At 30.2% G+C, this 17,027-nt stretch overlaps 1 protein-coding gene across 1 annotated transcript; it reads right to left on the bottom strand.

Annotated features, from left to right (window-relative positions):
- Positions 1–14,598: 14,598 nt before the first annotated feature.
- Positions 14,599–16,233, bottom strand: LOC148203933 (protein RKD4-like). Its single transcript, XM_088108001.1, has 3 exons — positions 16,046–16,233; positions 15,335–15,860; positions 14,599–14,975 (listed from the first exon to the last, which is right to left on the bottom strand). Exons 1-3 carry the CDS (start codon positions 16,141–16,143, stop codon positions 14,811–14,813), a joined length of 789 nt encoding a protein of 262 aa, XP_087964127.1. The 5' UTR covers positions 16,144–16,233; the 3' UTR covers positions 14,599–14,810.
- Positions 16,234–17,027: the final 794 nt, after the last annotated feature.

Below are 17,027 nucleotides of genomic sequence, written 5' to 3'. Positions count from 1 at the left end.
GTTATACCAAAATCATTGAAACCAAACTATTAGTTTTTCTCTGTTAACATACTTTCGGATACTTTTAAACATCACATAATTATTAACATATGTCATTTTTTCTTAAACAATAATCTATACATCATCCAAATAAGTATAACAAGTACTAAAATAAGAATAAAAAAAATAATTATTTTTTATCCAATTCATTAACTAAATAAAATATTTACTTTAACTTTATTTTTATTATTTTATATATATTTATTTGAAGTATAAAAGGATGATGTTAAAATAATACAAAAAAAAATAAGAATCGATGTAAGGATTTTAAATAAATAACTATATATAGATTATAGGTTTAAACATTAAGATAATCTCTAGGTGACTTTTCTCAAATAGGTCTTTCACTTTTTCCTGGTTTCAATTGGGTTCTTATTTTTGAAAAATTAAAGCAATTAAGTCATTGTCGTTAGTTTCGCACTAACACCGTTAAAGATCTACCACGTGTCACCTCATAGTTTTTTTGAATTTTTAAATATTTTTTTTAATTATTTGTATTTTTTATTTTTTTAAATAAAAATTTTGACATGTGTCAAGTGACATTGTGCCATGTGACATTGATATGTCATTACATTTATCTCAATTTGGTTCCTATATTTTTATTTTGTCTCAATTTGGTCCTTGTATTTTTATTTTGTCTTAATTTAGTCCTATTTTTTTTAAAATTAAACAATTTTGTTCTTCTTCAAATTTAAACAAAATTTAATTTGTATATAATCTTTAAAAGAATTTATTCAAATTGATATTTTTTATTAGAAAAATAAAAAAATTTCAAACTAACATAGAACACATTTTTATTTATGCAGTCCTATCGAAAATAACTTAATTGCATTAAAATTTTCAAAACAAAAACTATATTGAGACAAATAAAAATAAAGAAACTCATTTAAATTTTTTCTACAAAATTAAACAACAAATGAAATCATTTGACCTAAATATTATGAATGAGCAAACTATAAAAGTTAGCATTTCAATAACACTTAATAAAGTAAATTATCGTTACAACCACATTTATGACCAATTTATCATAAAACACAATAGTATCAGTCAGTTAATTATTTTTTTATAAATTTCACATTAACTAGGATTTTTACATAATTTTGCATCGGCACCCGCGGGTACTTCTTACCTACAAGTATTAAATACCCGTAATGGATTTTATCTATTTCCTAGTTGGTAATGTTTGAATGACCTCTTCCATTTTTTCTTGATATGACTCACCATATCATCTCTTCAACACACTCTGAAACCTAAGCAGCCACCATGGTCTCCTTCATTGTCAACCACCGCAAATCAGACCGCAAATCAGAGTGTCTCTTCAACCATCTCTTTAAAACACAACGACCACAGCATCATCCTTGGACATGCCACCATCTCACCATCTTTGTTCATGCAAAACCTGCTGAAAATTCAGACCTAGATCGTACCACCTTCGTCACCATCTTCGTTCATGAGAAATTTGCACTAAGTCCACAAAATGTCAGGTAGAGATGGAGGCCATCCAGATATCAAAGTAGGAGCATCCACTAAGTCCACAAAATGTCACGATTTTTGTACCAATTGATTACATTATGATTGTGACAAATTCTTCAGGAGTATTGGGAAGAAAATTAAATGATGTGGTGAGTCACGTCAGAAAAAATAAAACATATCATTCAGTTATTACTCATGTATACACTCTAAATTAAATATAAATTACAAAAAATAGAACTACATAAAACACTAAAATAAATAAATATCGTTGAACAAAATTAACCAAAATAAAATAAAAAATGGTATTAAGTCTTGTTGAAAATATACACGAAAAGATTATTCTTTGTGAATAACTGTTATAAATTTATGTTAAATTTAGATTTATTTGTTATTTCTATCCATGCTAGCTGAATTTTTTATATAAACACTATCTAACCACATCAAAATTAAGTAAAAAAATAAGTCCAGACTTATTCAAAAAACAACTAAAGTTGAAACGGAAACAATAAAAGAGGGGGCCTATAAAGTTAAAGCCCACTCATTCCATCCAATTACAAAATGCAAATACGGATATGGACAGTAGTACTAAAATTTTATGTTAGTTTATTTATTTAGATAATGGAAAGCAATACCATTTTTAAATTAAAAATTAAATAAATAGTTATTATTAATTAGGGTAAGCAATACCATTTTTAAATTAAAAATTAAATAAATAGTACGAATTTGATGTTAGTTTATTTATGTAGATAATGAAATGCAATACCATTTTTAAGTTAAAAATTAAATAAATAGTTACTATTAATTATTTTTATTTCTATTTTAATTTTTAATATAAAATATAATGCAACATATTTATATAATAAAATAGAATATTTATTTATTTATTATATGTATATACACATTATTTTAATATGAAAATTGAAATACATGTATAAGTTTTTTGTATCTTATATTTTTATTTATTTTAATTTGCATAGTAAAAATGTATCAAATTTAACTATAAAACATTATATTAATATTGTTTAAATTTTTTCATTAAAATGTCTAAGATATTTTTTTTCTTGGCTAGAAGTGATTATGTAACATCTCATTTTACAAGTATAAAACTATTAAAATAAGTACTACAAATATGATAACTAACGAGAAACTTGAGATTTCTAAGTTAAAAAGTTATATCTTGAAAACTAAAACTTAACTATGTCTCTACTTTGCCCACACCCCGCACTGGATCAACTCAAAGGATGTTCTTCTAAGTTCGCACCATTTAAGGTGATCATTGTAAAAGAGAAAACAAGCACACACAAGTATAGACAAAGACAAAATGATAAGCTAAAGTACCAAACTAACCTCCATACATTTGTAAAACAATAATATCACACTTATAATATAAAACAAGCGATACAAGAATAATCATATCAAACCTTAGACCTTGACCATCCACATACATATATTGATGCTGGAGTCATGAAGGACATGACATGTGTGTGGTGAAACAACTTACCCCAATCATAATACCACTCCATCAAACTATCATATACCAAGGTTAATCCGTCAAACATCTATGACCAAAACTAGTGAGCATAGACTAGAACATCATGTTACTCCTCACTACATAATCACCCATCTCTACTTGAGATTATGAGTTATTGAGAGTGTCAGAATCATCACCCAATCCCAGAGCCCTTACTTTAATACATAACACAACATAACAATTTCCCCATGGAATCCTTTTCACATCATACTTAATCTACATTTACCATCCCTATAACATTCATATGTATTAAAACTAATTGTTGATAGGGGGAGCTTTGTATCTTTATATATTTGTTTTTTATTATGAATGGTTAAAAGATTAATAATGGTTTCAACCACAACAAAATGGCATAGCAAATGTTTATATCTTTAACATGTGTGTGCTAGATGACTGAATCCATTAATGTTGAATGATTCAAGTTTAAAACAGATGAAAAATCTCATTTTTAGTATAAATAATCGATTAAATAAAGTATATAATTTGTTAGATTTAGTCAGATCACTTAGAAAGCTAACAAGGGCAAACTGCTCTATTATAATTGATTATACAGGTTACATAACCGATTAAAACAGAGAGAAAGCCATAATTTGTTATATAATTGAGATAATATGTTAAGGATGGAAAATGGATGACTAATATGGTTAAGTGTTACATAATCGATTACATAAGTTTAATAATCGATTAAAATGAAAATGATAGTTTAATCCACTACATAAATAGCTTAATCTGTTAAAACTGTTAAATGAAGCAATAACAAGCTTAAGTGTTTAAATAATCGATTACATACATAGGATAATCTGTTAATACATAAAGGAATGCATAACAGATTACATAAATAACATAATCTATTATACTGAGATAGGATTTGAAAATCATATATATATATATATATATATGTGTGTGTGTGTGTGTGTGTGTGTGTGTGTGTGACTTGAGACCTTTTTCCATAACGTTTACATTTTCAAATACTGACAAATCTTCTGAGTTTGTGTACAGGTGTTCTCAAAGACAATTGGACTACATTGGTTCTGATTAATTCTACACTTTGAAGATTGTGTTCAAGATCAGGTTCTTTAAACAATCTATATTGTGTACTTGTGTGGGGATAACCAGGTTTAAGAGCTGGGATTGCTCTCGGTATTTGTAAGAGATTGAGTGTGTTCATCTCTTGTGTTGCTATCTTGATTTTGAGTGGTGAGAGGAGTGCATTGAAAGGGTTGTCTCTGTATTCTTGTATGCTCAATCATTATAGTTAATAATTTATTATTCCTATCAATTTTTGACAACAACATGATTTTTGGATTTGGTAGGATCTAAAACTCATCCAAAAGACCAAATTAGCATCATTGACATTAGAATTGATTCGGAAAAATATTTACAACCACAATTGAATATCATTTTACTCTTTTGGTCAGGAATTAGGTTCATGAAATAAACCAACACTCTAAAACTCTCATAACAGATTTTACCCCTTTCTTATCATATTCTAGTAAACTAAGATGCTAAACAAGTCTTGAAACACCTAAGGACAGGCTAGAAACACCAAGCTTACTCATACATTAAACCCTTTAGAATTTCACCTATCAAGATTCTCTTTTAAACCAATTTCAAAGCTCTTTACGTATGTATATATATGACAGCATATTAAACACACCATAAACCATATTTCTGTAAACTAAATGATTACATAAGTTTTAAATGGCTCAAGAATAAACCACAAACATCTAATTTCTCCCTAAAACAACTCCTCTAGAATTTTACTTATCAAAACCCACAATTTGAATCCTAAAATCAGCCAATTTTAAACCAATTTCTCACCATCATTCTATCATATTACCAAAACACAAGTCAAGAGCAAAAGACCAATCCAAAACTAGTTTCTCATCATCTCATCCAAACTAGTTTCAATTCAACAAACTATCTACACCTAAGATTCACCATACCAAACCATCAATTGTCATGTCATACAATACATTATGAAAGAATTCAACATAAATTCAATAATGGTTACATACAATTTCACATATCAATTCAAACTATCAAGTTACTACAAATTTAAAAATAAGGTATTTAGCTTCCCTTACCAATTGCTCTAGAGCTAAGATGACTTCACCAGTTCAAGGAACTCTATATGCACCTACAACTCACAGAAACATGACTAGGGTATATCGTTAAAACCTCTAATCAATAGATAATCTTATAGAGTACTTATATAACACATGCAAACACTATGGCTTGCAAGCAAAGAAAACGAGACATACCAAAGAAAATAATAAAAACTAACTTACTCTTTTGGAGGGACTAATCGATTATACTTGAAGATTTTGCCGTCGTGATTATTAGTCTCTGATATTCAAACAGAACTCCTAGAGAAAAGTTATAAAACTCTAAAAAAGTGATTTCTAAAAAATTGTGTGTTTTCAAATCATGAAATTCGTTTATAACAAAATTATTTATATTAAAAGAATTAATATTAAATTAATCGAATCTCGGTAATTTTAAACTACTACCACTTCTAAAATATCATTGATAGGTATTTAATGGCTCAATCCTTTTATTGAATATATTAGAAGATACGTTGCAGATTTTGTTTTTAAAATAACATAATTCTAAAAAAGAAATTCTCTGTTATACAGCCTTTATAATATTTATCCCAATAATATTACTTATTATTTATGGACGGAAGTCATTTTTTTAAATATTGTGAATATTATTATTAATACATTATCTAGGTAAGTCTAACTTTTATTATTTTTACATTAGGCTACAATACACTATTTACATAAAAATAAGTATTTTAGTTTCTAATTAAAACTATAAAATTATAGTTACTTATTGAAAGAAGTTAAATTAAATTGCTAAATTATGCATGTTAAATAAAATTATATAATAAAGTAAATGTACATTTAAATTGAAAAAATAAATATATTGATATGATATTTTTATATAAATAGTTTAATTTTATATTTGGTCGACAAAATTATGTATATTTATAGTTTTATGTTTAATTAATTTAACTTTTATAGTTTTTTGTTTATCTTGATTACGTGTTAATTAATAATTTTTTTAGGTTTAAGGTTTTTTATCAAGTATATACTATATATATATATATATATATATATATATATATATATATATATATATATATACACACACATATATATATTTTGTGTATTTTATTCATCTCAATAAAACTTTAAAATATCAAAGTTAAAATAAAATAAATAAGACACTTTTATGTAAATATTATGCTTTCTTTATATTAATAAGAATTATGGCTAAGAAAACAGTGTAATAAAAAGGTACCTTCTATCAATATATCCGTGTATTGAAGCCTACGGTTAAAATAATGAAATATTGCAAGTATAACGGTTAAAATAAATTACATGGTATAAAATATTTAAAAAATAGCAATAAACAAAACCAATTTATTATTTATCATTAATAATAATAAAAAATACATTTTATATAAAACAATAATAAATTCTTACTGTAAGTATTTTCTCTTAAAATACTAAAAAAATTAGAAAAATTGGGCATCAAACATTATATTTTTTAATAAATTTTTACTCTAAGTAATGTCATTAAAATGTTAAAAAGTTAGTAAAATTGTGTATAAATGTTGACAAAAAAATATATATATACATATATATATATATATATATATATATATATATATATATATATATATATATATATATATATATAACTTCCAGTTTTAAGATGATAAAATGAAATGTTATAAAATTTATAAAGAAAATACATTGTCTCAAATATAAAAATTTATATTATTAATATAGTTATCAAAATTAAATAACAGTAATGATAAAATATTTCTAAAACAATTACGGTAACTACTAGACGATTAAGGAGAAAACACAATGATAAGATATTGTTCGTTTGGGTCAAGCTCTCACGGATTTGCTTTTGGTACCACTTCAAAAGGCCTCTTATTCAGCGAAAGTCTTTTTTTCTTATTCGAGTACACCATGGTCTGCTTCCCATGGTTACATACTGAGCATTTCTTGTTCTCCACCTCCCATGATTTTTCTGGCTATCTGCCACTGGTCACTTGCTTAGGCTTCACCTTTACCATGAAAGGATGTACTCGTCTGAGTCCTAGTCACCAGACCTGAACCATCGGCTCTGATACCATTTGTAGGGAGGTTCAACACACACATAGATCTCCTCACTAGTAAGATATTGCCCGTTTTGGGTCAAGCCCTCACGAATTTTCTTTTGGTACCATTCTAATAGGTCTCTTACCAATGGAGGTATCTTATGTGTATATAAACCCATGTCCATTTCTTGTTTTATTTGATGTGAGACTTTGTTTGTACCTAACATGTCTTCCACCAAATATGCTTCAATACCCACTTTCACATGTTCACATCAATAAGATGATCATCACAAAAAAGAGAACATAGACACAAGAATGCACCACAGAAAACAAACAAGATAAGCTAATGTGCAAAAAAAGTTTTCGTAAATCAAATATAGAAGGTTTAATCATACAAATAGTCCCTATTTCTGGTGACTTTTCTCAAATAGGTCTCTCACTTATTTTTTGTCTCAATTGGTCCTTATTTTTTAAAAAGTGAAGTAATTAGGTTCTTGTCGTTAATTCCATACTAACATTGTTAAAAATGTATCATGTGTCAGTTCGTGGCTTTTTTGAATTTTTTAAATATATTTTTAATTATTTTAATTTTTGTTTTTAACTTTTTTTTGAATTTTTTATATGAAATAAAAAATTATCACATGTCAAGCTAACATTGTGTCATACGACAATAACACTGTGATGTGGCACCAATAGTACCACGTATTATTGTTAGGTAACTTGTCATTGCATTAGTCTCAATTTGGTCCATGTATTTTTATTTTGTCACAATTTAATTCTGTATTTTTATTTTCTCTCACAAAAGGTGACACTCAATGACAGCCATGACGCTTAGTTCTAGTCATGGCGCTCAACTTCATTCCTCTCACAAAAAGTTACGCTCAACGACACTTTATGGTGCTCGCCCTGAGTTTAAAATGTTCCAAACCTGCAGTACAAGGATGATGCTCAGCAACACCCTGACACCGCTCAATGGCAAACAATTCATAAAACAAGGCGCTCAACATCATCTTGGTACCACACAACGCTATCCTACTCGTAAAATAAGACACTCAATGTCACATTGATGTCGCTCAACTCTATACCGTATATCAGACTTATATTTTGTATTATTGAAGAGAACTTATATCTGTTTAATTGATCAAATGGATACTCTTTTCTCAGTGAATTAGTTCAAAACAATTTTAAATATGAAAACTTGTACCACTTGGCCAATTCCTCATATTATAAGTCTCAACATACAAAATCAAATCTAAACCAATAGATTTACAAACAAAACATTTCAACCAACATTGTCAAATTCATTAAAGTTTATCATACAACATAAACATAAAATTTACGAGCCAAATCACAACTCAAGAAGTCATATTCAGCACACACTTCAATCATTCAGTCAATTTACTATATAATCATACAATTATATATTTAAAAGTATACAAAATTTAAAATAGTGTAATTAGTTTTCCATATCTAAGAGACGAACAAACTTGCTTAAAAGAAACCTAAACCCCTTCAAGATCACAGGACCCTTAACAAGGAAACCTCTTCCAACTTGTAGGATGTTCTATCTTCACATAGAAATATCACAAGGACGATCAGGATATATCATTATGGTTATTCAGTAGAGACTCATATAAATGACTAGAAAGATATGTACATGTGAAACAAGACTCACATGCAACTCATCACATGCAAGTATCAATCCTCTGATCTTGGTTCATCAATTAAACAAAGAGGAAGAACCCTTACTCACACATTGGATAGAAATGAGAAAGTAGAGCAATATATAAAGATGAAAGACCCATTAACTCATTGCCTTAAGGTTTTGGGTAAAGAGTGGTGTCGATCCCTTATATAGTTGGCTCGATGTTATTGGTGTTTGTGTAACCCATAGGGAACCTCCTCCTCGATAGACCCATCAGTGGTATCAGAGCTTTATGCTTTGAGTACCGAGAGAGAGAAATTAAGAGAGAGAGGAGAGAGTCAAACACCGTGAGAAAAGTGAGTGCTTTATTTTTTTTTGTGAGAGAGATGACAAAGGTAGTCAATGGGATGGGTGTGCCACAATTGTCAGAAAATACCAATTACGACAATTGGTCTTTGTAGATGAAGGTTCTTCTTGGATCCCAAGATGTATGGGACATAGTGGAGGACGGGTACAATGAACTCGCGGATGATGAGCCTCAAATAGTGAACCAGATTGCTGCATTGAAAAAGACACGAGTGAAAGACAGATCAACTTTGTACTTTCTGTATAATGCAGTGGATGAATCTGGATTCGAGAAAATAGCTAATGCAAAGTTAGCAAAAGAAGCCTGGGAAATTCTGAAGGTGACATACAAAGGAGATACTCGCGTGATGCAGGTCTGAGTACAAGCTCTCATAAGAGAGTTTGAACATATGGAGATAGATGAAAATGAGGGAGTTGTCGAGTCTATAACACGAGTGCAGAAGATGGCCAACCAACTCAGAATGAATGGAGAAGAGGTTCCTCCTAACCGAGTTGCGGAAAAGATCTTGAGAAATCTGACGGATGATTTTGAAAGTATCGTGGTCACTATTGAACAGACAAAGGATTTGTTAACTCTCACTGTGGAGGAGTTAGCTGGGTCATTAAAATCCCACGAATTGAGGAAGAAAAAGAAAAAGAGGGAACCTGACGATCAAGCACTACAGGTACAGTTTGACTTGAATAAATCTCGGATTACTCAGAGTCGAGGTCCTAGCGGTAGATGGCGAGGAGGACGAGGACGAGCTGGACGTGGCCGAGGTAATTTTGAGAATGATAGTGAAGAGCAAACCGATCAGCAGAATTGGCGTGACCGAGGACAAGGAAAAGGCCGAGGTGATCGGTCAGGAGTTGAGTGTTTTAAGTGTGGCAAGTATGGCCACTATGATAATGAGTGTAGATCAAGCAAGTGCTACAATTGTGGTAAGGTAGGCCACATTGCAAAGTATTGCAAGTCTGAGACAAAAGGGGAGACGAATCTCGTTACTGAAGATGTTGAAGAAGAGTGTGGAATCTTGTTGATGGCAAAGAGCTCGAATGAAATGGACATGGAGAGCCCAATCCCAACAATGGATGAAGTGATCTTAGTAAAGGATGCAACAATTATGGAGAAGGAAAACCTGGAGAAAGAACTCAAACAAAAAAATGAAGAGATTCAGCGGATAGGGTAACTTCTAGATGAAGCTAATGAAATTATGAATAAATAGAGGGTTGAGCTTGAGGAGCTGAAGAAGGCAACTCTTGAAAAGGAAAAGGAAGTATCTAGTGTTCTTGAACCAGACGAAGAGGAAGATGAAGATGTTGAGAAGAACCCGATGAAGAAGTCGGCAGAGATGGTTGACAAATCGCCTAAGGTCATAAACGAGTTGGTTAAGGTTATTGAGAAGTCGTACATAATAAAGTCAGTCAAAGCATTAAATTTTAGGAAGAAAGGAAGAATTTAAGTTTATGGGGGAGTTTGTTGGGATAAACTTAAATTTTAGGGTTTTATTAATAATTTTGTTTAAATCTTATTTTATTAGTTTTTGGGTATAGTAATATTTAGTTTGATTTGATAGAGATAAAATAGGGATACGTAGTTATGATTTTCGGTTTATCTAGGTACAATATTATTTTATGATAGATTAAACAAATTTTATTTTAAGATAGTTGATATTTTATTTTTATTCCCCGTAATATTATAAGTGTTATGGCTATTTAAAGCCTTTTAATTATTAATGAATAGTAAGACTCAATTTCAGGAAAATATCAGAGTGTGTGTATTGTGAGATTTTCACATCAGTGGTATCAGAGTCGATGATTTGTCTTGATGACCGGCTCGGACGAGTATAATGATCCCTATACCGAAAGTCTTCCTGGCAAAGGGTATTCAGGTAAGAAAGTTTCGTTAAGATACGGCGGTTGAAAAGGGCTACTAGTGGTTGTGGTTAGTTGGGAATGCTTCCGCTGGAGGGGAAGTATACCTATGTGAAAGGGACTCACCCTTGAGGGGGAGATGTTGGGAATCCAAGTGTGAGTCCAAGTCCCACATTGGATAGAAATGAGAAAGTAGAGCAGTATATAAAGATGAAAGATCCATTAACCCATTGCCTTAAGGTTTTAGGTAAAGAGTGGTGTCGATCCCTTATATAGTTGGCTCAGATGTTATTGGTATTTGTGTAACCCACATGGGAACTTCCTCCTCGATAGATCCAACAATTCACACACACACATAGTGCAATTTTTGTTAGGATTTGTTATGAATCATACAAAATTTATGGGTTTGTATGGAATTTTTTCTATGTTCTATATGAATCCTCATCCCTTGTTAGTCATGCAATCCCAGTCTAATTTTCATTAAGGTTTTGTTGTATATAGTACAAACTCGGTAGTGTAGTGTGCCCAAAAATAACATTGGTGACTCCTTCTTTTGAGGTAAGGAGAATTAACCATTTAGAATTTTTCCTTTTAACATTGATTTGAATACATTGTTCATTTTCTTCATGAAGTGTTTATTCTTTGTTTTGAAAATACATTTGGGGTTTTTGAGTTTTGAAGTGTGTTTGAATGTGGGTATGGAAGGATAAAGTGATTGGATTGTAAATTTTGTAAAGTGTCAGTGATTGTGAGTTATTTTGTGAAGGTTATGAATCTATGACAACATTTTAGTGAAAATACATTGTTATTCGAGGTTGAGAAAGAGTTTGTGATAATGAGAAGAAAGGTGTAATGTTAAAAATGTGGGTTGAAATGCTTGAAATAGATTTTGTGAAACTTTATATGGAATTGTGTGCATGTAAGGTAGATACATATATTTGAGTGAATTTGATATCTTGTAACAAAGTGATAGCCTTAAGATATGAAATTTTAAAATCTTTTTTAGTGAATATCATTGAGTAGCTTGTTTGTTGTTGGGTACAATACTTGTAGAGGTAAAGGCACGAGGTGGTAGCTACTTTGCACTAGGAGACATTTTGGACTAAACTTATATTAAATGACTAAGTTAAAGCTTTGCTTAAAGTTATAATGTGCGGTTGAGTCCACTAGCTATTTTCATAGAAAAATACTACTGCTTAGGGTGTTCAAGTGTATTGAAGTGGACTTTGGATGAGACTTTCTTGACTAAACTAGTATCTCGCTCACTTAAAATTGGATACTTAGGTGGTGTGATTCAAAAGATCTCCACATGGTAGACGATATAATATGAAAAAGATCATTTTTAGGAAGTTATTTGAGTTAACTATGTTATGATTTAGTTTCAGAAGACTGTGTATGTCTCTAACAAAATAAATTTCACACCAAATTTAATCATACAAATTTTTAATTGTACAAAAATTTAATTTCATACAAAGTTTAGTTGTAAAAAATTTTAATTGTAAAAAAATTTTTGGTCTTCATATTAACATATGAAATTTAAATCTTTTTAAGACACATTTATAATATGTTTTATTCCTTTTTTTTACCCTTCTTATAAATGTATTAATTCATCGGCGTTTTGTTGGTTTGTTGTGTTGGATTTCTCCTCTATAATGATCGTATATTAAATATGTGAGTATTAAATACAGATGCGGTTAATAACTTTAAAACTATATTAGAATCTTGGAGACGGTATTAATTCTATTAGAAGTATTTATAGATTTTGGAATAAACAATCCGTTATCTTTTAAAAAAATTTATACTATTAATATATATGTTTTACTTTATCATAATTTTGAAACATACATGTGTATGTCAAGGTTATCTAACAAGTTAAAGTGTAAATATATTTGTTTATTGAAATTTTAAGGATGTTACATTATCGAACATGATTAATGTATTTTTTTTACATAACATTATTAATATATAAAGTAAAATAATCGGTTAACTAATAATATAAAGTAAAAAAAAAACTGAAATAGTTTGCCTCTTTTTGTGCAATATAATTAAATTCTGATCTAATACATTTCTCAGATTTATGTACTGAATAAGTTATTTTTATTTTTAAAATAGAGGAAATTTAACCAAGAAACATAAAAAATACGCACTTACTTTATGATGTAGTTTATTTGTATTATAAATTTGTTATTAGACCTGATAAATTTGAGAGTCCTAAACACCAAATTTTAATTTGTTTGTTTGAGGCAATATTCCATATATATAGGTTTGATTTTAAAACGCAGAGTTGATTGTTTATAAGGTACAAGCATTTAGAGCAAATGACATGTGATACACTATAATAATTCCCAAGTCCCAACAAAATACATCTTCATCCAACATCATAACTATCAAACAAAAAAATCACATTCAAATGTATCAAAATAGAGAACCATCATGCAGTAACTGACCACACATTTATGCCTGCCTATGCTAAACAACTCACATGAAATTAAAACCACTCTTGTACTCTTGTCACATTTTCTTCTACACAAACCCTTCCACAACTATATATACACCCCTTTTCTAAACTCATCAAATCAACTTAAAAACTTTTTTTCATAACCTTAACATTTTAGTGATAATTTCCATACTATAGGAAAATGCTTCTTAGAAGAAAAAAAATGAGTTCCTAAAACAATTTTACCTTCAAGGCTTTCATGTAATAATATTAATCACTCGTTTATATTCACATGCTCAATGATTTACAAATATATATTATAAAAAATTTACAGTGTTTTATCTTTTATTTAGTTTTATTTTTATGTAAAAGATTAAAGGCAAAATAAGTAAAAAAATAAATCTAAATATACTACGTATATCATACATTTTATAAAAAAATTAACAGTGCTTCATCTTTTTATTAATTTTTTTATGTAAAACCTAAAGAAGAAAAAGAGTAAATCATAAATCTATGTATGTTACGTATATATCATACATTTTATCTAACACATTGAGCACGTTGTTTGAAAAATAGGTCTGGAAAGAAATTATTAAGATCTTTTTAATGATCTTTTTAAGTGTTAGCATTAGATCATATCAATGTAGATCGGAGTAAAACATATCACAACTAATTTATGAGCACTTTAATGAGTATTGAAGTTGTAAAATTAAGTTCTACTCAATATTTTTGTCCTAAATAAAGTTCTTTTAACAAAAAGAGTTAGATTTTCTTCAGAAAAAATCACCTAAATTCAGCCAACAATTTTATCCCTAATGTCTGAAACCAATTTTAAACAAGTTTGATAAATGACTAAGATTTTGTCTTTAAACATAAATTTTGTAGATTAAGAAAAGTATTTGTAAGATACTCTCCTAAAAGCAGACATTTTTGCAGAGGATCATAAAAGAGGTTAAAAAATTACATTAAACTTGGTTAATTAAAGCAGTCGTGGCTCAGTTATTTTTGGAAGATAAATCAGTTAATCGTTTTAAGCAGTTTCTGGGTAGTTGCAGAAGAATAAAGCATATAATAATAGCAAGAATTAATGGACAATAATACTTCACAATAGCAACTCATATGATATAGGTTCCAAAAGTAAGATTGTAAGTATTAAAAGACATGAGGTAAAGAGGTCAGGAACAACATGAGTTGTGAAGTCAAATCAGTTTCCTAATTCACAATATGAACCTATGTTACCTAGTAGAGTCCTCCAACATCCTATTTTATGTAATGTTTCAAATCTCTATATACTCCTATTCCTTTCATGTTCATCCACGAATTCCTGGCATAACCATGAAGGTCAAGCTTGGAGTGTCATACCCATAAACCTTCTCCTCTTGTAATTAGCTTTGAAACAAGCTTGCCTCAGCTTCTTGGCTTTTGCACATAATTCCAGTCCTGGTAATTTTTCCAACAACCTTTTATGCTTCTCCAACATGGGAACCTCGTCTGCCAAACCCAATTCCTGCACCACATACCAACCACTTTCAACCATTGACCACAGAAAAGTAATAAAATCAGTGGTTAATGAGTTTTCACGTTGGTTTTCTTGTCACCTTCACTGCCCTTTTATGGGGCACAAACTATTGCAAAACAGTACAAACTACAAAGTTCTTAATTATGATTCCGCGTGGGGTCCAACTGCTACAATTGTAAACTCAGGATTTCTCAGCGAATATATAAAAGCAAAATAATTTACTGGTTGAGTAATTAAGACACGGGAAATAAGGTAATAAAAAGAGAATGTTGTTTCAGTCGATGCTCATTAAATGTTAAGAGATATACTCATACATAGGACATGACAAGCATGTCTGGGTACATTACCTTAACATTCTCGATGAGTAATTGCAAGCTCTTGAGTTTTCTATGGGGCCACCTCATGATGTTAAGCTCCCTGCACCTTCTCTTCAACATGGTTAACCCCACATTCATTTGCTTCGCAGCTTCATTAATGGGAACATCAAAATGCTTCTTTATCTCCTCAAATTCCAAAGCACATGGCTTCTTCTTCTTACTGCCACTACTAGTACTAGGCACTGCCATCTGCTCGATATTCTGCACCTCCTCTTTCTTCACACAAATCGCAGACCCATTTTCAATCGCCAATAAAGCATCCCCAAAACCCTTCTCGCGACCGCTATTACCCTCTTCGGGAACAACAATAATGTTCAAGGGCTTCTGGTCCACCTCCTCCAAATCTTCACCCAGCGGTGGGAGGCTAAAATCGAGGTCCAGGTTTTCCAAATCTGGGAACTCATTCAAACAAAGTTGCTTACTTGAATACGGCAACTGCTGTGTCCAATCGTGACCGGAAAAACCCTCTAATGGTGAAAGCGAAACCTCCATCGTTCTGAAGTCACACACACCATTAAAATACCACTCATCCAGACACACGAACAAAAAAAAACAATATAGTACTGTTTATCGTATAAGACAAAATAAAAGAAAGAAAGTTGCAATCAACCTCGAAAGTCACGAGAAACTGTTCCATAGGAATAATACTAAGCAAAAGACAGTGAAGAAAGAGTAGCTTACTTGTCTGTGGGGTATAGTTGAGCAGAGAAAAAGCATGAGCTGAAGGTATGAGGAATGGTTTCAAAATTGGGGAAATCATGTTCGGAGGCAAATTCCATATCGGAGAGAAAGAGGAGAATGCGAATGGGTTTGGAGAGACTAAGGAGAATGCGGAAAAAAGACAGTATTTATAAATGTGAGGTAATGTGTGGTTTGGGAAAAGAGGGGGTTACAATTTTCAGACCAACTTCCGTTCAATTTTAAAGACATTGAACGTACTTTAGATACATCATAATCATATTCATATTCATTTGAATTTGCATTAACCTTAATTACTAATTAAACAAGTCATCACAACCACATTTATTCATCCAATCTCACTCATATCTTACATCTGCATGCTTATCTCATTTTAATCACAAATTAATAATCTCGTTAGTGATAATCTTCTTAAGAAATTGATAATTAATTAGCAAGAAAAAAAACAAAGAAAGGCATATTTGTTATCATGTAATGGAAGTAAGAATGTTAGTGGTGGGGAGATTTGTGATTGTTGTTTTGTCTGTACGTGTATGAGGAGTTGTAAAAGCGTGTTTTTCCATACGTGTTTTGTCATCGTTTAGTGTTTTAGGAAATGATGCTATGTTCATAGCTGTTTCTAAAGTAACGCATGGAAACTATTATAAAATAAAATAAAACAAAACCAAGCGCATACGCATAAAAAAAAAAGTTGTGTGGTGCAGTGACCATATTCTTCCACTGACTTTGGGTATAGAAGGGTGAGAAAAAAAAATACAAATTAAAAAGAATTTGATGTCAATTACAAGTTTCACATTGCTTTAAAGATCTTAATATTTTAAGTTTAAAAATGATATTTTCATCTTTTAAACGAATTTATTTCTAACACATTGGTGTATGAAATTTTCTTAATGTATTTTTACACACCAAATATAGTGTTTCTTCTTATATCACCTCATATTTCTTTCTTCATCATCGTATTTTA

This window comes from Vigna umbellata, chromosome 2, assembly GCF_029865625.1.
Source record: "Vigna umbellata cultivar VRB3 chromosome 2, Vumbellata_1.0, whole genome shotgun sequence".
NCBI lineage: Eukaryota > Viridiplantae > Streptophyta > Magnoliopsida > Fabales > Fabaceae > Vigna > Vigna umbellata.
The sequence above is the reverse complement of the archived record's forward strand: the minus strand, read 5'-3'. Positions and strand labels throughout refer to the sequence as shown.

Coding starts and splice junctions, on each gene's coding strand:
- LOC148203933 (XM_088108001.1), bottom strand. CDS start 16,143: ATGGAATTTGCCTCCGAACATGATTTCCCCAATTTTGAAACCATTCCT. Junction 15,861..16,045: donor CAACTATACCCCACAGACAA/GTAAGCTACTCT, acceptor GTGTGACTTCAG/AACGATGGAGGTTTCGCTTT. Junction 14,976..15,334: donor TACTCATCGAGAATGTTAAG/GTAATGTACCCA, acceptor TATGTGGTGCAG/GAATTGGGTTTGGCAGACGA.